Source organism: Hippocampus bargibanti, linkage group LG13 (genome assembly GCF_051943395.1).
Source record: "Hippocampus bargibanti isolate YZ-2025 linkage group LG13, ASM5194339v1, whole genome shotgun sequence".
Classification (NCBI taxonomy): Eukaryota; Metazoa; Chordata; class Actinopteri; order Syngnathiformes; family Syngnathidae; genus Hippocampus; species Hippocampus bargibanti.
In genome coordinates, this window is record NC_142746.1 from 13342675 (window position 1) to 13367103 (window position 24429).

A 24429-nucleotide genomic window follows, 5' to 3' on the forward strand; every position below is an offset into this window, starting at 1 on the left:
GTCGTGCATGACTGTAGTTTGATACCTTAAGTTCAGCAGGATTGTTGGGGAATGATCTATCGGACATCACGGCCACGTTATGTTTGATCCACTGACTGAGGTATTTGATCATGTTCTGGTACTCCACCCATTTGATGTCAATGTCCTGTTCAGGGCATACGAGTCTGAATCAGCCTGTGCATACACACGGATGTGCCCCAGTGGGTAGTGCCATCAACTTACATTGGCGCTAATTCCTTCTCCACCCTCAGGTACTCGAGGGAAAGCATCGTACAGTGTCGAGACGTATGTGATGACTGACTTTTCATCAGGAGACTGAACATCAACGTCTAAAAAGAGAGGCAAAAACAAAAGGAGTCACAAGATGAGGAGAAATTGTCGGTTGAGCTGTAGAGTATGACAACGTGAGTAGAAATAAAATGGATGATTAAATCAGCGTGTACAGATCACACCTTCTGGGTCGAGTAATCTGGCCACACCGAGTTGTTCAGCTACACCGAACGCAGCGTCTAAATTGGATCGGTTGGTCTGAGTGGACACCCGTGTCATGTCAACTAAGTCGGGTCTTGGGAAAAAAGGCACAAGAGAAAAACCCATGAAAGAGAAATGAACTAATGACATGAGGTTTCTTTCTGTACATGTAATTAGGTACAGATAATCATGAATGCTCTCCTCTTCCATGAAAAGAATAACATTATTTTACAAAAGACTACTTTTGTAGTGCATGTGGTAGCATTGTGAAGGAATGTCTACTGTCCTTTTTTTGTCCAACATAATATACAGTGATCCCTCGGCTTACGAACGCTTTAGCTAACAAACTTTTCACTTTACGAACATTTAATTCGCGGGAATATAATCTTGGCATATGAACTAGTTTTCCAGAAACACACAGAGCGCGACAATGGCTGGCGGACTAGTTTTCGGCGAAGGAAGACCAAACCACATAGTCCAACAGCGCCACCGTGTCTGGCAGACTAGTTTTCTAGACCCACTTTCTTTCAGTGCACTCAGTACAGACCTGGTTTATTATCGAGTGGATACTTTTGCTTTTTTTTGGGACCGAAAAAGACCCAACCACAGGCTAGTGTTAAGCCAGAGAGGACACAAAAGAAAATTTCAGTCGAGCAGAAGAAGAGATCATCGAGAAACACGAACGAGGTGTGCGTTTGTGTGACTTAGCATCCCAGTACCAGTATGCTAAGTTGACCATTGCTACGTGTGGCTGAGGGTGTTTCTGTGTTGTCTAAGCTACAGTCTCAGGAAATAGAAGATGTTGAAAAACTTCTGTTCATTTGGATTAACGAAAAGCAGCTAACAGGGGACAGTGTGAATGAGGGTATTATCGCAGAGAAAGCGCGGCAACTTGACTCAGATATCCTAACAAAGGTAAATAAAACGACTTTAATATACAGTAGGGGCAGCCCGGTAGTCGAGTGGTTCGCACGCCGGCTTCACAGTGCAGAGGTCGCTGGCTCGAACCCGCCTCGGCCTCCCTGTGTGGAGTTTGCATGTTCTCCCCAGGCCCGCGTGGGTTTTCTCCGGGTCCTGCGGTTTCCTACCACATTCCAAAAACATGTATGGCAGGCAGATTGAACATTGTCCCTAGGTGTGAGTGTGAAAATGACTGTCGTATGTCTTTGTGTGCCCTGCGATTGGCTGGCAGCCAATTCAGGGTGTCCCATGCCTTGTGAGACAGCTGGGATAGGCTACAGCACCTCCCGCGACCCTAATGAGGAATAAGCGGTATGGAAAATGGATGGAAAATGAGTTTATTTCTTTAATTACAATACAATAGCACATTTATTATATATAAAATAAGGTACATTTTGTGTAGTTTTAACGCTTATTTAGTAGAAAATTATGTTTTATGGGGACCTGGAAATGGATTATTCTCATTTTTAATGGTTTCCTCTGGGAAATTAATGTTTGGAAGACACACTTTTCACCTTACACACGCTTTCTGGGAACCAATTAAGTTCATAAACGGAGGTATCACTGTATATCACTTGGACCTTTCATTGAAGTGCATCATTTTTATGAGTCCCTTCGACATTGTGGCACGAGCTCACGTGTATGCAAATAAAAGTGTGCCTTTACCTGTATTTATGTATGATGGCGTTAAAGAGCCTCCCATCCCTCCATGACGTCGTAAAATTGTCACATCGAACACCAACGTAGCCTTCCGTTATCTGCTTCGACCAGAGCAGCAGCCTCTCTTTGGCTGTCATGTCCTGTGACTCACCTGTGACGTGAATCTCTGAGATCTGGAGCAAAAAGTGACACAACGGATTCAAAGAAATGCATGGATGCATGGTCATGTTATTGAGTTAGACTGAGCATCAAATAAAGCTTTCTCTACTGTGATTTTTAAAAGTGAACATTAACTGTAAGAACAACAACAGCAGCAGCAGATGAGATTATGGAATAAATTATCAATTAAAGCACGGAAACCTGTGATAATCTCTGACAGTTTGACATGACCTCACAGATCTATAGGATACTATTGTGGACAGGTAAAATGTAAAACAATTAATTCCCTCAGATCCTCTTCCTCCCTCCACTTCTGTGTGCCCGCCCGTCTCATCACGATGAAGGATAGAGCTTTCAGCTGCTCTGCCCCCAAACTCTGGAACTCACTTCCTCCAAACATTCGTAACATCGATTCTCTTCCCACCTTCAAATGCCATCTCAAAACCCACCTATTTAAAATTGCATTTCCGTGTAGCTCTCTCTTGTTTCTAATTATAATTTTATTTTTATTTATTGTATTCTATTTATAATTGTATTTTAAGTATTATTGTATCGACGCTTGTCTGTGCCTGTAAAGTGTCCTTGAGGGCATTGAAAGGCGCTTGAAATAAAATGTATTATTATTAATATTATTATTATCATGTCAAAAGGCCCTGTACTTAAAATAACAATTCAGAGCAGCTTGATCTGTTTACCTCCCGTTGGCTTGTCATGTATTTAGCGTGTTCAATGTGACCAGAGCAGGTGCGATGCCTGGTCCTCCTGTGTGGCTGAGAGTCCCAAATAATCCTTGTGAATATTTCCTCACTTGCAGAGGCATCCTTGCCCCTCAAAGTCTGTAACACATGCTCCACTGCTCCAAAACTAACAGCCCTCCGGAGTTGGCGCCTGAGTAACTTCTTCACAAGCAGACCACTCTTAGATGGGATACTTCCAGAAGAGATCCTATGAAGCTTCGGATCTTCAGCAGATTTGATTCCACCATCATTTGGACAGGTGCTTCCAACCGCGCAAGTAAAAGTCTGACCGAGGACTTCTTTGGAGGCATTAACGCAAGCTTCTCGTTTCCACTGGACACGGGGACTCGTGACGCGGTTTTGGATGCTTTGAGGTTTCTCTACCGCTGAAGGTTTTTCCAGAGTGTCATTTCCTTGAATGTTACCCACAGAAAGATCCCTGTCAAATTTCACTGGATCAGTAGATCTGTTCTTGTTTCTGCTAAAGTAGTGACCTGCTTTGATCTCCTTGGATGCAGGGTTGAGTGGAGCTTTTTTGGGGTCAAGGTAATATTCTTCCTTGGGACTCCGCACGCAGCCACACGTATTCCCCATAATACTGTAGTCGTTTCCAGAATTACAAATCACAGTGGGTTGCTATGAAGCAAGTAATCCGGCTCAGTCTCGGTTATTCCATTGACAGAAAGGCACTGAGTTTCCTTTCATTGACTCGGAGGAACTGGTCAGGCGCACTCTGTCTTGTTCATTCGTGTGACAGTGGAATCCATTGTGACCTTTGAAACACTTCCTGGCTAAACTAATCCAGCACAAACATCATAAACGCACACGCAGCTGTGACCCACGTGTTTGTTGCTCTCAGCTGAGCAAGTACGAAAACTTGTGCACAGACCAGTTTGGGGTTGGTCGATCGGCTCTTATTGACGCACTGAGCGAAATGCAAATCGCAGGTGTCTGTTGTGTTTCCCAAAATGTGTGTGTGTGCAATGAGGTCATGTTAGCCGAGGGAGAAACTTTGGCTCAGCAAGTTGGCTCGCTGTGACCCAGTCAGGGTCACAGTCGGATGTCAGACATTGTGGGTCGACATGAGCTTCGCTGGCAAAGCCAAAAGAGCTTTGTCTTTGTCTTTTCATCAAGATCCATACAATGGCACGGTTGGAGGCGGCTTTCACACCCAGTGGTTAAAACAAACTCCTGTGTTAACAAAGCAATAGCGTGATCCAGACCAGGAAGTGATTGGCCATATAATAATAATACATTTTATTTCTAGGCACCTTTCAAAACTCTCAAGGACATTTTACAGTCACGGGAAAATAACTTTTTTGTGCGGGTGAGCAGCGGCAGCAATTCGTGCCAGCGTTCACTCTACCTGCAAGTAACACAGCAGCAAAGTTACGAAAGGAATGAGGAAAGGAATAGAAAAAAATACAGGAGCCGCCGGAAAGGCAGCACCCCTGCGGCGCCATCCCAAAGTCACTAAACAACAAATAATATAAAACACAACTACACCACAGCTATTAAAACAACACAACTAAGGAATATATTCCATTAGCCAAGAAAATATATAGAACATTGTGCCGCTATGCAGTGTGACGACAAATAACTGATTGCACAACATATCACAACACAAATGTCAATTGGTCAAAGTCAATAGCAGCACGCTTGAAACTGCAGTGTACTTGTATGTTGCCTCTACATTCATTCATTCATTCCCCTGGGGTGTATTTTTTTCCCCAAGAATCCAGGAATTCCAGGTATGAATGTCGTTTATATTCTTTTCACTTGGGAGGAGCACATGAAAATCGTGGCCATTATTAAGGAAACCAAGAAACTCTTCTGTCAGTTTTCCCAAACATTTTCAAGTTTGCTGCATTTTACACTGACAGTTAAGTAAAATACATTAAAAAGTCTTGTTTTCCCTCTGGCCTTTTCACTTCAGGGGTCGCCACAGCGAATCAGTGTCCTCCATCTTCAGAGGTTTGATTTGCATGTTTGGTTTTGCCAAGCTTTTACGTCGGATTCCCTTCCTGACACAACCCTCTGTATTTATCTGGGCTTGGGACCGGCACAATAAACTATAGTGCATGAAAAAAAAACACTTTTCCTAAAACAATGTGACTACAGTGTTCCTGTTCAATCGTTAATTCGACAGCCGAGGGAGCCGACACATTTTAATTTTTATTTTTATGTTGCATGGTCACTTTCTACAATCAAAGCTGATCTCTATGCACTTAGTCACACAAGAGAGGACACAGTATGCACTACCTGTGCAAAGGTTCAGGAGTCAAAACGAGCATAGACCTTCACTACCATTGCAGTACACACAGTTAATTAAAATTCATCAAAAAGTCACCACAAGCAATGAGAAAAACATCAAGAGTATTCCCCCAAAATTAAATTAAGGTAAATAGTGTCAGCCAAAGCCAGTCAAAATAACTGTTGATGTTAATCTTATGCAAGTAGTGATTTTATAAGAAAGCCATGGGTGTTTTTGGTCGAAAATGATTCATTGCTTTCTCCTGACACACCCGGGATCAAGAAGGAACAGGCCTCTTGATGCAGGATGAAGTGCTGGAGGGCTTGCGTGAGACTAAATGTTGGCATCACAGACGCTAGCTGCCAATGTGCTGAGGTTTTTAAGTCAAATTGTCTCTGTGGTTCTTCCCAGGCACTCTTGTTTTAAATTTCAACATATCATCTTCATAATTTAATTGAATATCACTGAGAAAAATATTAGAAAAGGAAAAACAATGCAGGAGCCATGAGAGTGAAAATTAAAAGTGATGGTAAGGCCAATTTTGAGTTCAGCTAACTCCATACATGTATATCCTTCATACACTTGGCAAGGTGAATATATCCACCCACAAAAAAGCACTTTTTGAGGAGTTACTGTTTTATAATTACTATGATATAATTACTTGCAATCAGCAAACACTTTTGTAAACTGGGGAAAAGCAAAGGTAGTAAAGTCTCTTCAAACATTACAGTACATACCAGTTTAAACAGGTACACTTATTCAACCTCATGCAAAATCCTATTAATAATCCAATGCAAGACACAGTTCCAGCAGGACCTAGTGATGAGGCAAGTTATTTATTATTATATGAACACCTGGATTCCTAACAAGTCAGTCACACATTAACCGTGTGCACTCAGCGCACAAAATTCAAGCGGGAAAATGAGTTCATCTCAGATATTCCAGTCCAATTTGGAGTGGGATCAAAATACAAATACTTGGATATGCACAGGTATGAATGTAGAACCCTCATGAAAATAACATTGCTTTGCATAAGACTCTGACATTACCTCATCATGACCTTATACGACACATTGGAACTCATGTCTGAGTTTTTATGCATAGAAATTGAGTGTCAACGTTGGTGAGGGACAATCTCATCCCCCTTTCCCCAAAAATAAATAAAATTATATATATATATATATATATATATATATATATATATATATATATATATATATATATATATATATATATATATATATATATATATATATATATATATATAAATGGACTGGCCATACGATGATCACACTGACCTGAAAGTGCAGTATTATGGTCCAGATCAATCCCAAAGTCAGTTTGGGATTGCCATCTGTGATGTCATCATTTCTGATATTTACAAGTTTGACCTAGAAATAAATAGAGACATTAGGTAAATATCTATATCTATCAACTACAATGCAAACGACGACGCTCTTGTGTCATGTTAAATTTTTTTAACGTAAAATTTGACCACATTTTCCGTATATCCACAAGATGGCACAATTGTCACGGATGCAAGAAAACGCACTACAGTAATGTACTCTAAATAAAAGGGCTACATTAGACAGAGAAAACACACAATTATGGTAGAATAATCCAGAAATATACATGGATCAATTCCAATCGACAAAAAAATTTAGATGTTGACAAAATTTACAATGAAGGTGGACCGTGAAAGAAACAATAGAACGTCTCCAGTGTGCACGTCTATGACTCCTTTGTTTTGGGCGTCACATGTGGCAACAGCTGAGGCTGCCTGCATAATAATGACAGACTGACTTTGGGGGAGGGGAGGCCAATAAAATCTCTCCAAAAATACACTGATGGGATTTGAAAGCAGTGCTGCTTGGGGGCTCCCAATTACCAGCCATTTTTGCAATCAATCAAGGTTTTTTGGGGGGAAAATAGACAAAGCACCGCGACCAATTTATGCCAGTGGGGAATGTGATCTGAAATTCTTGGAAATGCATTCAAGTACTGCAGTATTCCTACAGTTTTAACATGTTGTCATTCTTAATTTCCCACTGATGATTATTAAAGATACAGCGTAACGATATACGTGCTTTTATGGATACGGCAATTCATGAGCATCTTTATATAGACTTTTACGGAAGTTTATTTTGATATTTGATATATATTCAACATCCAAATATTTTGAGCAGCTAAAACTGACATAATCAACATTAAAGTCAAGGTCAATTTGATCAATTAAAACTAAATATATACACTTCTTTTCCTTTCGGCTTTTCCCTTCAAAGGGACATATGTCTTCTTGTGCTGGTCCCAAACCCAGATAAACAGAGAGTTGTGTCAGGAAGGGCATCAGACGTAAACGCTTGGCCAAAACAAACATGCGGATCCGACCTCTAAAGATGATGGACACTGATTTGCTGTGGCGACCCCTTGAAGGGAAAAGCCGAAAGGAAAAGAAGAATTTCAAAGCAGGCAATGGAGGCCCAACAGAGTCTCGAAAGTTGCCATGACTAGACTCACTTTTTTAAAATCCAATGTTTCAATCATACATGGAAGCTTATTCATATCTCCACATATTGTATTAGTCTATTATTATATTATCTCTTTTCTGACTAAATAAAGTGGTACAGGCATTTGTGCATGTTCTGATTACTTTCTCTGAGTGGCTTGCGTTGACGTTCATCCAAGAACATGTGTGTAGTTAATAATAATAATAATAAAATAACAATATAATAATAATAACAACAATAATAATAACAACAACAACAACAATAATAATAATAATAATAATAATAATAATAAAGCGCTATTAGCATCTGCTAGGTAACTTATCATAGCATGGATTATTACTTATATGTAGTATAACAGTCAGAGACATGTAATCAGCAAACAATAAGATCTTTGTTAATCGCTGTAGATGATCATAAATTTGGCTTCGAGTTAGAGAATGCATGCAATATGGGCACATCCGCGATCGCTCTACTGGTAGAACATCATTTTGCCGTAGTTCACCACTCTGAACAGTTTGTGTCAAACTTCTGTGTATCCAGGGAGTCATTCCTCAATATCCACAATCACAATAACACCGCTCACCGCTCATAACCACCTTTGAATTGATGGTGCCACCAAATAATTTGTCTCCTTAAAGAGTCTTTGTACAATGAGGTAAACTGGGTCTTACCTGGCGTCTCTTTAAATAATCAAGTGCTATTTGTACATTCTGGAGCCGGTGGAAACGCATTCTTCCTCTCTCTCGGGGCTATGGACAGAAGGAAATATGCACGGTTCAGCTTCAGTGGACCAAAAAGGAATATAAAAAAAGTTTAGTGGTATGTAAGATACAGGGCATGCTGCTGCTACCTTACTCATTAATTCGGATTGAATCACAGTTAAGAATACAGTAAAGTCTCGTTATATCGATATTCAAGGGAGTCCGAAAAAATATCGATATAACCGGGACTATCGATATATCCGACCCTGTTTGCATGTAATTTCCTCCGTGCGTGGATAGAAATAGTATCGATATAACCGGGACTATCGATATATCCGATATCGATATAACGAGACTTTACTGTAATAACATTTTCCACCCATTCCAACTCTTAACAACATGCACTGAATTTGCAAATGATCGTGGAAGCTTACATAGGAATGCTTTTCTTCAGGCCACCTTCCAATTTTTTGCACAAATGCTGATTGATGTTCATGTGCAAATCATACAGCAAGAGGGAATGTCATGGAAATGCAATCAAGCAAGAATGCAGCCGCAGCAAAACAAAAAAATGTGGTGCTGCATTCAAAATCCCAAAACAGTAGCATTTGACATTATTCACTTGCGAAGTTGTTATACAGCATGAAGTGAGATGTGAAAGTCAGCGAATACAAAAAGCAGAAAATGAAAAATGTCTTATGAAGTTCGGAAAAAAAAAGCCCAATTTTAGCCAAGTGTCCTCTTCCTACATAAATACAATTCTAGCATGAAAGTCATCTAATCAAACTCAAAGATCAGACAATGCCTGCAACAGCATTCATGTCAAATTGATATTTCGTGCACGTTTTCTTTACTTTTATCAACATTTTTAAACATTGTTTTTTATATTAAACAGGGACGAAACGAGACAAAATTATATACCAGAAATATATAATTTTTAAATACTAAAAAAAAAACGGTAAACATGCAAACATACATTTTAATATCAACATTCACCAAAAGCTGGCAGATATGGCTCAGTTGCACTTGTAGAGGGTTTTTTACTGCCCTTCACCACAATGCGAGTCGATCCAATGTTTTTTTCAGATTTGTAATGATATGCTGGAAAATATTAGATCTCAATATTTTCAATTTACTTTCTTTTTACAATATGTCCCAACTTCATTGAAGTGGAGGTTTGTGCATCTCAAGGAAGACCAATCATACAGTGAGATTATTTCTCCAATTGTGGGCATACAAAGCGGCAACAGTACACTGTCACGTTAGTTGATTATGAGGGCGTGGGAGTGGGCAATCCACACGTACCCCCTTGTCATCATCCAGCACGTCTCCATGCCCCTCAATTGCCCATGCTTCTGTCCCACTCACCAACCGCAATGTCTTCAGGACATCGCGCTCCCTCGGCTTATTAGGCCAAAAGGCAACATATGTGAGAAGGAGGACGGAGGAGGAGGAAGACAGACACAGCGGCCAAATCAAAGGAAGTCAGACAAAGGACAGAAAAAAACAACCAAAGAGCAGAGGAGACGAGGGGTTAAAGAGGGAAAACTGCAAACTAGACTGCCTGAGAATTCAAGTTAGTCACGGTGGAGCTAACTCATAGCGCAACATTGGGACAGGGAATCCATGCCGTTTGCAGTAAAGCATGTGATGGCAATATGATTACAGCACTATGGAAAGGTTTTAGGTCACCATTACATTTTTGTCGTCTATAAAAAACCTTGGATTGGATTGGATTTGCCTTTATTAGTCTCGCAGTGGAGAAATTCCACATTATATCTATTTTTTGTCATTTTGAAATGTTTAAGTTGATAAGGACAGCGGCCATTTGTCGGTTTGGTTAATATGTCATCACTGTACACAATGTATAATAATTTATCAATTCTGTATTTTAATATTTCATTAGCTTATCATGTTTCTTTGTTTTGTCCCTTTGCCATTGGACTTACACATTTCATATTGGTGAAATGATCAATCAAGGCTACTCAAAACAATCACACAATGAAAAACAAAGGTTGAAATTTGACCTTATCTCAATAGTTAAATATTAAAATTACATTTTATTACTAATATGTGCAGTTTTATTATGCAACAATACAATGGAAAGAGAATAATAATGAGAACAGTTTAAAGTCATTCAAGTCACCGGAATGCGTTCTATTTATTGTTACATGTCATGACATGTTGAAATGCTTTCTGTTCATAAATAATAATAATAAGTTCGAATTGTTGCATGAGTACACGAAGCAAGAAAGTTGGTGGTGGCCTAAAACCTTGGAACAGTATCACATGAATAGTCTACTAACATGTTAAATGAATGAAGCACAGCCCGCAGCAGCATCACAGTAAATTATAGTTATAAGTTATGTGCTTGTTTCACTTCACAAATTTGTATTTATTATTGTGACAAAAAAGAACAAATTTTTTTCTCAATTCCTCAACTTTAATTCCATTCCATTTCTTTCTATTTATGGTGAAGAACGCGTGACATGCCCCCCGACCAATTTCATTCCCAGAGCCATAAATTCAACATACCGTATCTATTTATGATTGAAACACAGAAGCAGCCCAATCAATTGTATCAGGCAGTGACAGTGAGCCAGTTATTTTCTCAATAAATAATTGCATCATAAAAAGAAATTGGTAATTTAATCATTTTTGCACAGACTGCCATGTCTGATGATCTAGGTGCCTCTCCCAATGCTAAACCTTCAATGTGCTGAATTTAAATGTCAAATAAGTCAAAAATCATCTTAAACAAGAATTGATTAGAACCGGAATCATTCATATTTAAATGAGACCCAACCCTACATTATGTTTTGTGCGCCACCATTTGTTCCCCAGGAAAGGACTCCTACATTTCCAGTGTAGAGTATAAGGAGCTGTAATCCTATATGATGACATTTAATATGCCCATTGGCTGTGTGATTGCATGTATTTCATGCCACAGTCTACAAGTGCAACCAGTGCAAGAAACGAACACAGGTTATAATGAATGTAGGACTTTGAAGAGGTTTAAGTGGTTGGTGAAAATTCTGATTGGCTGGTCACTTCACAGAGTCAAAAAAAAGTTGATTTATAACCCTCGTTATTCGCATTTCAAGCTTTCATTTCATAACACTTCAAAATTAGTGAGGTAATAAAGTCAACTCCGTTGATCCAAAGCTGAATTAATATATCCCACTTGATAGCTTTTCTCTGATGCGTTCACTTGGAAGATGCAACTTTTGAAATGAGTCACATTCCAAAGTGACTCCAAAAAAATGGACTTTCAAGTATGAGCCAATCTATACATCAACTCATTCACGCCAATCAAACAAAACAAAAATTAGCAACGTACCAGTTTGTCTCCAGATAAGACCTCAAGCAGCGAGATCAAGTTATGTCCATCTCTCAAGTCTTCATACAGGTCATTTATATGCTTCGGTACCTAAGGGAACATGGTCAAAATTCAAATAGGATGTTATTAACACAGCAGAACAATTGGGACATACTCATGCTCCCATGATGCAAGACATTTAGGAAGTGGATATTACTTCTGTAGATTCACACGTCCACAGTGGTTACTTTAAATGTGTAAAGAGAATTTACTATTAATCTCAGGAAGAGAAATTACTGTTTACAGTTTTGTTTTGTTGTTTTGATTTTTGGCAACACTCATCACACTGTAATCATTCTCAGTGTTGCAGAAAATGTAATGCATGGTGACATTCAGTCATTAGAACCTTTTAATTTCCGAAAGAGTTTTTAAAAACTGCCAGGATTGTTACTCTAAACACATTGTACCATCAAAGCATTATCAAAAGTCCCTTATGCCAGACCATTTCCAGGAAGTTCTCCTTCCCGTAGACATTTCACGGTCCTAAATATCAGGCCTCTACAATTAGTCTCCTCCTGACCTGCTTTCACACAGTGCTTTCAACACTGTAATCCCAAATACCAGCCATAGCTCTAGGGCCAAAATAGACCTGCACCCTGCAAATGTTATTGGGTTAACCCAGCAGATTCCCAACTATTACTCAGCACTTCGTGAATGTAGTCATACACAATACTCACTGTCAAAATGCGAATGATTAAAAAAAAATATATTTTTTTTATTGTTAGGCTCACCGGTGAACTATAGACTAACGCACACCCGGATGAGTTGAATTTATTTGACAAAATATATTTCATAAACGTCAAGTGTATTCTTTACAATTTCAAATAATGGCAAAAATAAATGGTGATTAAGCATTATAGCAAGTCACTCATGTGATATGTTTGGCACAGTTATCACAGCCACCCATTTTCAATCCACGGGGTTTGTGTGCGTTTACCCTAGTTGAACCGAGGTTTGCCCAGAACGCATTTTCCATAGACGCATAGGCCAAAAATCAGTGGCAGACCGTCAAGAATTCTAATTAAATATTTCCAAATTGTCTCTCAGCTTCTTTTCATTACTTTTCCCCTGTTGTGCTGCTTCCAGACATCTGTTTTCGTATTTAATTTAACCAATCACATTTTAGCCATCATGTGTTGCCAGGGTCAGAAATCTACCTGGATGCCTTCACAATCAGTTCTGCGGGCCCTGTCGCATCAAATGAGTCAAATTGTTGCTTGAACCAATCAGATTTCCAGTTGGCAACCCAAAAGGGGTACCGACACCTTCTTGAAGGCGCTGGTCGATGTCAGAGTTTTCGCAAACTATGAGTGACTAGCCAATCATAGTTTGCGAAAACTGCTCTGATCACAAGCCGCGACTGCTAAGCGCATACTGGCCAGAGCAAGTACACTCTATCAGTAGCGAGCTGCATAAGCAAATATATTGTGTTGATTTAATAGCAGTTTTGTCAACCCACAATTGCTGAAGGAGGAGAAGAAATGGATTTGGTTGGAGACGTACTCTTAAAGCCATTTTCAAGACGGACATCATTAAGAAAGGTCGGTCAGTTTTTCCCTGAGTAATGGGACCCTCTCGTGGACTTGTAGCAAACCACACCACACCTTTTTTACGCTGGATTGATTTAGAAGGCCTCGCGATAAAATCCACGGCCCGCCACTGCCAACAATGGGTCTGCTATTTGATGCTTTTCGCTGAGTTGCCATGTCTGCTGGTTTAAATTACTTGTGTTTTTGTCAAATCACTGATGCAAATGAACCACACAATAAGCAACTCCGAACAAAGGCATCCAAGATGACTTCTTGTGTTTGGGTGTGGGTGTTGGGTTTTTATAACATATGGGCATGTGAATGTCACAGCCCATTAGTACGTGAAGTAGTTCTTTCAAACAGACATTTCAAAATCATGGCAAAAATAGCATCCTCAATTGTTAGTAACTCAAATTAGCTCCTTACCTTCATCAAATGTTGGTTGATCCATTTTGTGAATGTCTTCTTTTGCACTCTGTCCCTTTCATCTGAGGAAGAAAAAAAAAACACATTTACATTAGACAACACTAGAGATGATCGGACATCACACAACTCTTTCATCACTAAGCCCTGTTTGAGCCTTATACAGAACCGTGGTTTGCACCGGGAATGTGTAAATAGGCTTTCGCCAAGGTCTTTTACTTAATGCCAATAATTAATAGAAACTGAATCTAGAGCCCCCCCCCCCATACACACAGTCAATCAGTGCTGTCCCTTGTGTCACACTTTACTCAAGATGTGATTACATTACATGTTTACATTTACAATTCCATACAATAAACCGATTTTGCGATGGTTAGTTATTTCCTGTTAAAGCAAAAATCCCCCCTTGCCTAGTTTCCATGTCAATGTTCTATCTTAATAGTGCAACTAACAAGGAAATGCTGAGACAGGTTATTTATTGCCATATGTCCGATAACCGTTCTGTTGCAACTTTTTTTGTAGAATCACTGCATATTGGGAGGCTAATGTCATCTGATTAGGCTGCAGCTCAACACCCACCAGAAGAGGATTTGCTCAGAAACATATGGATGGTTGGGAAAATTTTCAAATTCACTGTGCCTGCTTTATAATCGCCAACCACAAAAAAAAAAAAAAAAAAAAAAAAAAAAAAAAAAAAAAAAAAAAAAAAAACCCTCTCACTTCACATTCTGCCTCCATCTGTTGCACAGTTGTCGTTAAAAATGGCATGCTATATTAATAACACTTCCAATAAATTAAAAAGAAAGGGGAAAAATGCATCACTCTGTGCTGTGTCCTCAAAGAAACATCTTGCAGTGGCATATGCCTTGCATGTAAGTCAGGGGAGGAAAAACTTTTTTTTTATTAAGTCATATCACTGTGCTCTTATATCTGTTGTCCGACCGCAACACATTTCAAGCCATAAACCCCTTTCCGGATCGATTCAGCTTGTTCCACTCGCAAGCGTTCTAAACGATCACACCCAATGATGATGATTAATCAAGAGAGCACGAGTCAACCTCAAAAACAGCAACAGCTTATTTTACCCTCTACGATATTACACTGTGATCACCACACATTCAACTCTAAAAAGCAAACAAAAACAAGAGCTACAATTGTGGTTACATTGTATAAAGCAGAAGCAAGTACAGGCTTCAAATTGAGAGAAAAATACTGACCCATACAACACATTAAAGTTACCAGGTGAGCCCTAAGTTGCCTGTCGGTTTCAAGCAGGTTTTTCATCTTCTCTTTGCTCCAGCAGTCCATCAAGGGGGTTTTACTTATTTACGTACAATAGTACCATGTGGACGAGTAACTGAGAAAACAGCCTCAATTTTCTGCGCTTGCCTTCATGCCTACAAGCCTCTGTATCACAAACGAGTTCTGTCAGGTTCACAATTCCAAACTGAGTTTCGTGTTTATCCAGCAGCGGGGTTTGAAGCCACAGAAGAAATGAGTGCTTCTCCTTGGAAGGAAATGGGGAGAAAAGTATTTCAGGGTGGTTCCAAATAAGTTAAAGAGACACATAAGACACTGATGAAACAATGTAGGATGATTGCCTCACTTCATGAGTGATATCTTATCTAAGACACCTTGAGTAATCCAGATGTTTGAATAATCATCTGTGTTCATAATCATCTCCATTGTATAAATGCCAACACTCCTAAAATCATTTCGACTGAGCCATATATCCCTGATGGTACAAATTTAAGTCTTGAATGTTTCCTTGTTATGTTATTATAGGGCGGAATAAAATGATAATGAAGACGGTAAGTCATACTATCCTGTGTTGTCATGCAAATATCTGGCAATTAACAAAAACAAAGAGGGACAAAAGTTATTTCAAATACGTACTTTTAAAGTATAGAGTTGCATGTACTCATTGGTATTGTGCTTAAAACATGATTCAAAGTCAGGGATTTAGGTTTGAATCTATATTGGCGTAAGTGATATAGTGGTATAAGTGATTAACTGAAAACTTTAGTCCTCAGGCGAATGGGTGTGTGAACACGTTTTTGTCTACTGTATATGTGCCCTTCAATAGATGAAAAAAAAAAGCTTGAAGGTTGTTGAAGCTAAAACTCTGAAATAATCAGAAAATTAAATTTTATAGGACAACCGATGTCACTTTTTTGTTTCTTAACTGACATCAGAAAAACGTTTTATAGCATCTAAAATACCCAAAACATGCAGTATGATATTTTTATTCAAATGCAAAACACCAATAAAAATGACTTAAAGTGTCCAAAATCTGCAAACAATTGAGCTGCGAATTGGGCATTTTCAGAAAGTGCCGCCCCCAGTTGGTGACATCACGCCAAGACGTTTTGCATTGCTGGATAATCCAAACAATGGCTTCAGATTCGGAAAATATGCTTTCTTGTTACACCCCCAGTTATGAATACGATTCAAATACAGTAAAGTCTCGTTATATCGATATCGGATATATCGATAGTCCCGGTTATATCGATACTATTTCTATGCACGCACGGAGAAAATTACATGCAAACAGGGTCGCATATATCGATAGTCCCGGTTATATCGATATTTTTTCGGACTCCCTTGAATATCGATATAACGAGACTTTACTGTAGTTCTGAAGAGGAAAGCATACATGTTTGCAATTGATTAAATAATTTATTCCATGCCATTTTGAGGCAACATTGGGGGGGAAATCGATCACCAGAAAAGAGGCACAAAATGGCGACCAGGCTGATAAATTCCTTATGTGGAGCTTGGACGCCCTCTTCTGGCGGCTTTTGGGTGCAACACGGTTTTCAGACCAAACATGTACAGCAAAATACATTGACGTGATGGAAGGACTGCTACAATGTGTCTTTTTTTCGGTTAGGGGCGTACCTTTAGTGACGTCACGTACGGACTCGTCACCAACCCAAAAACAAGACTTCCTGAATATTCAGAGGGAGTCTTAAAATGTAAAATATAGCTATATGCGGTGGAATCTTATTAAAATACGCTCAGTAGAAGTCATTTGAAGCCATTTTACAAATTATGGACACAACTTGTCCGGAGACGTCGGTTGTCCTTTAAATGTAGTGATTCTTCTTCCATGTATTTTCCTTCAACGTCATTGCACTCAGATGTCATATCTAAGCATAAGATGGAACCACAATTAGCTGACTTCATTACAATAATAATAATAATAATAATAATAATAATAATAATAATAATAATACATTTCGTTTATAAGTGCTTTTGAAGTCACAGGTTCCAGTCACAGGATACTTTTTCTGCGGGTGAGCAGTGGCAGCCACACGCGCCAGCGTTCACTCAACCCGGAAGTAACTCAGATAGAAAGCTAGCTAACTAGCTAATAGATACAGTAATAATAATAATAATACAATGCAAATTGAGCATTTATTACATCAAAAACATTAATGGCAACGCCTTTCTGAGAATTGGGAAGGGGGTTGACAATTCCTTAGTATGTTTACAAGTTAAAATAGGTCACAACAAACAATCACCCAAAAAAAATTTAAATCACTGTGAGGATCACTTGGCTTTATGTAATTGTCGAAACAGCGCTGATGCCAATATGAATCCACAGCAGAATGACACCATGTTAGACCTCTTCCCCACAAAAACTGTGATCATCTTATAAACAAATCAATGATATAGATTGGCTTGGAAAGTCTTCCTGGAAAGGTAGCGTCATCTTCATCCTACGCTAAGACATGGTAAGCAATGGATGACTGGATTTCACAAATCAAACAGCTCAGTTCAAGCAAATCTAATTGTTTCGGCATTATTCACCAACAAGAACAATAACAAAGTAGGACTTTAATATGCAAAACCAGAAATATTAGAACATACTTTGGATAAAATATTCTGGGGATTACTATATACGATGATGGTGCCATCTTCGGGATCTTAAGAGGAAGAAAACGTGATTTCAAGACTATTTGCCTACAATAGGCTGGGGTAGAGTCCAATGAACTGGTGATTCTATAGAGGCTAAGTCGTATTAAAAAATAGATGGATAAACGAAAAATGTCCTTTTCTTTCCTAAATGGGTTTAGTAAAGGTCTCGTGCAGTTACAGTGTACTGTATGTTCCGGTGTATAAGGTGCACCAGAGTATAAGGCACACTCCCAATAAATGGTGTCTTTTCAAACTATTTCCATATATAAGGCGCAGGGGACTATAAAAGGGGCACCCTTAATGAATAAAAAAAAGTTTTCCAAATACAAGACATTGTATAAATATATAAAGGTTTTCCAAATATATGGCACACCACATTATTAGGCGATACAGTAGAGGGTGGGGTTACGCACTACTTCTTCTACAGGGGGAAATGGAGTCGGTGGCTGCTGACAGTAGTTGCGAGACCTGTTGTGGTTCAATGTTACTTCACATATAAGGTGCACCTGCGTATAAGGCGCAGGGTCATCTTTTGAAGAATATGAAGGCTTTTGGGTACGCCATATACACCGGAAAATATGGTACTTAAAGTCAATATGAATTAAGCAGCAGAATGCCTTCATCTGTAACCAACTCAAGGGGCGGCCATTTTGCCACTTGCTGTCGACTGATGAATGACATCATAGTAGCTTTTGGCTCCGCTAATGATCAATTGTGGCTCAGCCTGAGAACGTCACATGACCAAACTCGGAAAGCAGGGGGGTTGAGTTCCCCTTTAAGCAAATTGAACATTATCCAGAAAAATCAAAATGAACGGTCGCATGGCACAGTGTTCTATTCTCACCGTTGTATACTGTTAATGTCAAATGAATGAGTGGGTGTGCTTTGTCCCTGTCCACAACCTGGTAGCCCCTCGTGTTAATGAGTCCACCAAAGCGCTCACAACATGCAGCCGTTACAGCGACTGGCCAAGACACTTATTTGTAGACCTCAGCAGAGCACATGTGCATTACTATAAATAACTAAAACCCGAAACCATGCTGTCCCTACAAAGGCACACACACACACACACACACACACACACACACACACAATCTTTTCTGAGACTTTCCTTTTCATTCATGTAGCCAATATGAATGTTTTGTGGATTTTAATTCAATCTTTGCATATCAGCTAAGATCTTCATCCCAAACTATGCGGGATGTAATTGAATAATACACAATCCTAACTAATATAAATTACTGGGCAACATAATTGGACAACCTCTGGCTTTGTTGCTTTAATGACCTTTTTAACAGCAATGATTTGGATCTAGTAGGGTATTTACAGCAAACTGGGTAATGCCTAATAGCGTCTATTAAACACAGTCAAAGATTTCACAAAAGGCCATTTAACTAATGTTATGATAATGATAGAGCCTGGAAGAAATGTGAAATGTGATTTTACAACTGACATGAACATGGCCAAATGGCTAGATATATTCTCATCATATATTTAAGAGAAAAAAAATCTCAGTAGAATTAAAGATACATTCCTTTATGGTACGTCCCTATGTAACCATGATTAGTCAACTCAATGTCTATATTCCTCCCTCTGCCTCAATTTAAGACACATTGTCATCATGACATCATTCTACACTGCAAACAAACAAGATTGTGATTTTTGTCATTCTTACAGACTGACAATACCAGTCGACATTCTCAACCGGGCAAAGCAAATGCACTTGATCAGCTGAAACAGGTTTTGAACTTTTTAAAGCAGACCTTATAGTGTTTCAACACCACATATGTAATGACATGACATAGTGGACTACAAGCAGATTCATGTATATATTTTTTCTTGAATAGGTGGTAGGCTCACTTTCGCTTGAGTTTGTTTATTTTTCTCATTTATTTTGGCCTTTCAAACAGCAGCTGGGTTGAACTGGAAGTCCTAGCAGAACATACTATATACGCAGTCAAGTGACTGGATTGCAAACTACACTACACTACACTACACTACACTACATTTAAGAATGTTGTCAGATAAATACGTACTATACTGTGTTTTATAATGATCATTTTATATGATGTGATAAAAAGCTATTTCATGAGAAAAACATACTTTCATATTTTTAATAAAAACATTTTGTCATGAACAGGTCAAATATGGATTTGCTTCATACTACATTTTGGACCGGAAAACTAAAATAAATAAATACATAAATAAAAATAAAACTCATCACAAAACCGCTACATTTTCAGTTGAAAATACGAAAAAGTTATGGAAAAACACACTAATTCCGCCCCATTCATAAGTGAAAATATTTTTTCAAATTGAAAGAACCGAGAACAGATCTTTTTTCTCACAACAAAAGGTAAATGGTAAGCCATTATTCTAAGCCCCAAGCTGGTGTTGAAAATCGATATAATAATAATAATAATAATAATAATAATAATAATAATAATAATAATAATAATAATAATAATAATAATGCATTTGTTTTACATCCTACAAGTCATTGCTTATATATCATATCTATTTCCTGTTGCCATTACAAAATAAAGTGCATGCATGTGCACTCAGCAGAGAAGGGGTGTGATTGCCGGAGCGGAAGGCTGCCTTGGGTGCAGCCTGTGAGTCAGAGTTGGAATAGATGATGTCATGTGAGAAAAGTTGAACAGAGCAGCGGATGGAATTCCGGTCCGGCTGCTCTCCTCCTCGTCACCATGACAGCATATAAATACAACAAAAATATGACGCAACTACTTCACAATTAAATATCACAAATATGTTGTCCCGTTTTCTGTACAAAATAGTACACATTCAAAGATTAATGATCAACAAATTGAGACATCATGACTTCAAAGGAATTAAGACATGAGGAGGAGAAAATTCTATTTCGAGTGTTTTGCTGGTGTGAATCACATCTTACATTTAAAATAAATCTAATTTCTTCATCTTTTTTTAAATGTATGGGACGTCAGCCGTGACAGTGAGGAAGACTTGAATCATGGCCACAGACTCAACAATATACTGGGATAAACCATGCACACCACAATAAAGCTTTAAACATGGTAAGAGTTCTCAACTCAAATGTATTTAATTTAGGTGATTCTATTATTATTTTCAGTACATGCTATGGGATGTGATATTTTAATATTGAATTTAAAATACTTTAAATTTGTTTTACATGTGGCATTTCAAATCAAGTTATTATGCTCAGTCTGATCAGTTAATTGTGGAAGTGTTAAGTGCACTCAGACATATTTAAACACGGACCAAGAGTGTGCTGCACCTTGAAACATTAATCATATGGACTTCAAGATAAAATGTACAGCAAATGATCTAAGCACATGTCTTGTTTAGCAAAATAAAAACAAAGCAGGAAGGAGACATATCTAAGAATATCAGGCAGGCTGTTCAATCATGATATGACTGCCCATAAATAAAAATCCCAATGGATTGTTTCATAGAGGGTTGTATTATATAAGTGTACATTCAGTGGTTACGATATGCCCACTGAAAATTAGACAACATACAATCATGCCATTAGACTGTGCCGTTGTGGCAGGTGACATCATGTACTGCTCGGGAAAAAAAGAAATATATGTACATAAAGTAAATGTATGAAATGTATTAAGTCTATTCTTGTTTTATATGAACAAGATAATTTAGACGGTCACTTCATTTTTAGGGGGATGCCCTGTCCCTCTGAGTCTAACAGAACGCTTTTCCAGTGCTAGGATGTTAATCTGTTGAGCAGGAGAGAGCAGTTTCAATGTGTGACTCCTTGGAGTGTTTAAATGTCAATGGCTCAGTCAAAAGGACTGTCAGCCAGCACCACGATCAACTTATTACACAGAGAAGTCTGTGGAACGTGTATACTGCTCCCAATAAAAAACAGTGTCTTTTGTGTGATAACAGTCAGTCTCCATGGAGAGAGGATCAGGGGTGGGTGGGCCGCTTAGTGGGTCATTCGAATGTGGGGAAGTTGACATGGGACGGCGGGCAGAGCAACGCCCAGGAGGACAGACAAAAGGAGTGACAGTGTGAAATAAATAATTAAATAAAAAATCAAACTCTCACAAGTGGTCCTGTTTATGAAATCGCATATGGCCATTTCACTGCAGGTCCATGTCTTGACAGCGCATCCACGACACACCCCATAACAATAAATTATTCAGACTATGATAAAAGCACCACCTATACCACACAATTTAGCATCACTGGTACATGCTATTTTTGAACCTTTTTTTTAATGGCTGAATAAAAAAATGTCCGCTTATAGCGGCTGATGTCAAATACACATTTGCCCTTTTTTCTTTGGTTTTCTGTGGACTTTTTTAAATGACACTTTTGAAAATGGACCAACCTCAGAAAGTGCTATCAAGAGAAGAATAAAGAGACAAGGTTACATGAAGACAAATTCCCTCTACATTGCACTTTTTTTGCTAATGTTGGTTGTTTAATTGTTTTTTACATTTTAACATGATACTTATTGCCCTGTGGACCCACAACCGTGGGTGAGGTCTGTAATTGCCCGCCTCATTTGTAAATGTAAATGTAAATGTGAATGTAAATGTAAATGTAAATGTAAATGTGCACTTTACCAATGGCAATGTAATGCACGGACCTCCAACAGTCCATTTCTACCTCTGAAAATGTCATGGACTACGAGTGCATTTCAACCACCTTGATTTTAAAAGGAATTTGGAAGATTTGCTTCAATTGGCTGACAATCGGCAGTGTTACATCCCACAATGGCGCAAAAACCCTATTCCACATGTGCGTCTTCTGGAAAATTCCAATACAAATAAAACTCCACCTGTGCCAATTTAGACTATGATTTTGAACTTTCATTGGGCATCAAAGTAAGACCCAAAGAATGTATTTTTTTAAACTCTTCTATGAAATGTAACTCAATATTGTATAAGCCGTAAAAAAACCTTGAGTAATGCTGGCCCAGTGGAACAAGGAAGCAGAAACAGAGAGCGGTCTGGAAGACTGCAGAGGACACTAGCATGTCAAGGCCACTCATTACCTTGAAGAAGCATGGCAGCTGCCTAAGTTTGGAAGCAGCACAAGAGAGGCATCAAACCTGGCAGCACATCTGGAGAATGCAAGATCATTGGCGAAACTTGATGCCCTGTGGACTCAAAACATCAAACCTACACCATGGGGGTTAAGAGAGAGCCCCAGCTGTATGCTCTGTGGGAAGCCTGGCAGCCTTGGGCATGTCAAGTTATTTTGCCAGTCAAGACTGGCAGAGGACAAATTCCAGGTGGTGTCACCTTGCTCAGTTGGCCGGAAGGATATGCAAGGGAAAAGCTGAAAGAATTTTCCACCGGGCCCCACTTTATCAACTTTGTCTGGTCAGAGGAGATTGCTGCTGGGGGAGCGAAGATATGTCAAAAAGCGACTGGGAAAATCACCAGGCAAGCAGAATACAGCTAGATACAGAATGCAACCAGATATCGTGCAAGAGTAGCATTGAACAAGGGTGCTTTGGGATCACTGAATTACACCGAAAGCCATCTTGGAGTTTTGCAGAGCTTACTTCAAAAAATGTGGTATTGTTGTTCACTTGTAGTATTAACTCATTCACTGCCATTCACAAATTTATTTGGGATTTGAAAATATCACATAGAGCGCCATTCCCGAATTTGTTTGGGTTTTGGTTTTTCTTTCTGGGGTGCCGATAAAGTGCTGACCAGACCTCTGCCAATGTTTTTCCCTTCCACAAGGGGGCAGCATTTCCCTTTTTCCATGTTAGTGCTTTGTTCCAGCTTCAGCTGTTGTTAAAGCGCTATATAAAAAAGCCTCCCTTCACCTCTCTGTGCCTTCTGCCCGTCACCTCGATCTGGAATTCACTTCCACCCAACATCCGTAATATTGACTCGCTCCTTACTTTCAAATCCCACCTCAAAACTCATGTTTAAAATTGCATTCATGGTCTAGTTCACAGGTGTCAAAGTCAAGGCCCGCGGGCCAAATCCGGCCCGCCACATCATTTTTTTCGGCCCGCGAAAGCAAATCAAACTTGTTAAATTCCATGATGATTGCTAAAATCTGAGCCAAAATTTCATATTTTTGGATGTCAACCACAATAAAAGTCATTATTCTTGACTTCAGATTTGAAAACGAGTTATTCATTAATTTGCTGTGTGCTCTATATGTAATATTTGAAGGGATTTAAACATTCTAATTGGTTCCCCAAATTCATAACGGCCCTCGAGAGGAAACCATAACTACAATGTGGCCCGCGGCAAAAAATGACTTTGACACCCCTGGTCTAGTTCAATCAGCTATTTTATTATTTGTTTTTTTTTACTTATGGTATTATTGTTCTGTACTTTGTTTTTATTGTAAAGTGTCCTTGGGTGTTCTGAAAGGCGCTTGAAATTAATTTTATTATTATTATTATTAATCAATATGTATGTATGTATTGTATGTATTGCATTGTATTTTGCCACCCTCATTTGAAGCTCATATAACTCCAGACCCATATAATTTAGGAATTACCGCTTTTTCTGATAAAAGGAGAGAGTTTATGTTTTTTACACTGCATTGAATGTTTATGTAGTCCTAAAACTCAGTATTTTGTGGGTCCTGGAATTCGAGTGACAATGACAAAAACTCTGGCACTAGAGTAGACACATTTTGTATATCTTATAGTTGGTAATAGTCTTGTTTTTATATATTCCAAATGTTCAAAATTGGAGTGGACCCCCAAACATTTTATT

General features: G+C 38.8%; 1 protein-coding gene across 1 annotated transcript in view; it reads right to left on the reverse strand.

Annotated features, from left to right (window-relative positions):
- dst (dystonin) overlaps nt 1–24429 on the reverse strand; it is a 106414-nt gene that overhangs the window by 67504 nt on the left and 14481 nt on the right. Inside the window, exons 5-12 of the mRNA XM_089012110.1 lie at nt 13784–13845; nt 11790–11879; nt 8420–8497; nt 6540–6632; nt 2098–2264; nt 453–565; nt 223–329; nt 26–145 (exon numbers count right to left, since the gene is read on the reverse strand). Of these exons, the coding sequence (XP_088868236.1) occupies nt 26–145; nt 223–329; nt 453–565; nt 2098–2264; nt 6540–6632; nt 8420–8497; nt 11790–11879; nt 13784–13845 (830 nt within the window). The remainder of the gene's footprint in view (nt 1–25; nt 146–222; nt 330–452; nt 566–2097; nt 2265–6539; nt 6633–8419; nt 8498–11789; nt 11880–13783; nt 13846–24429) is intronic.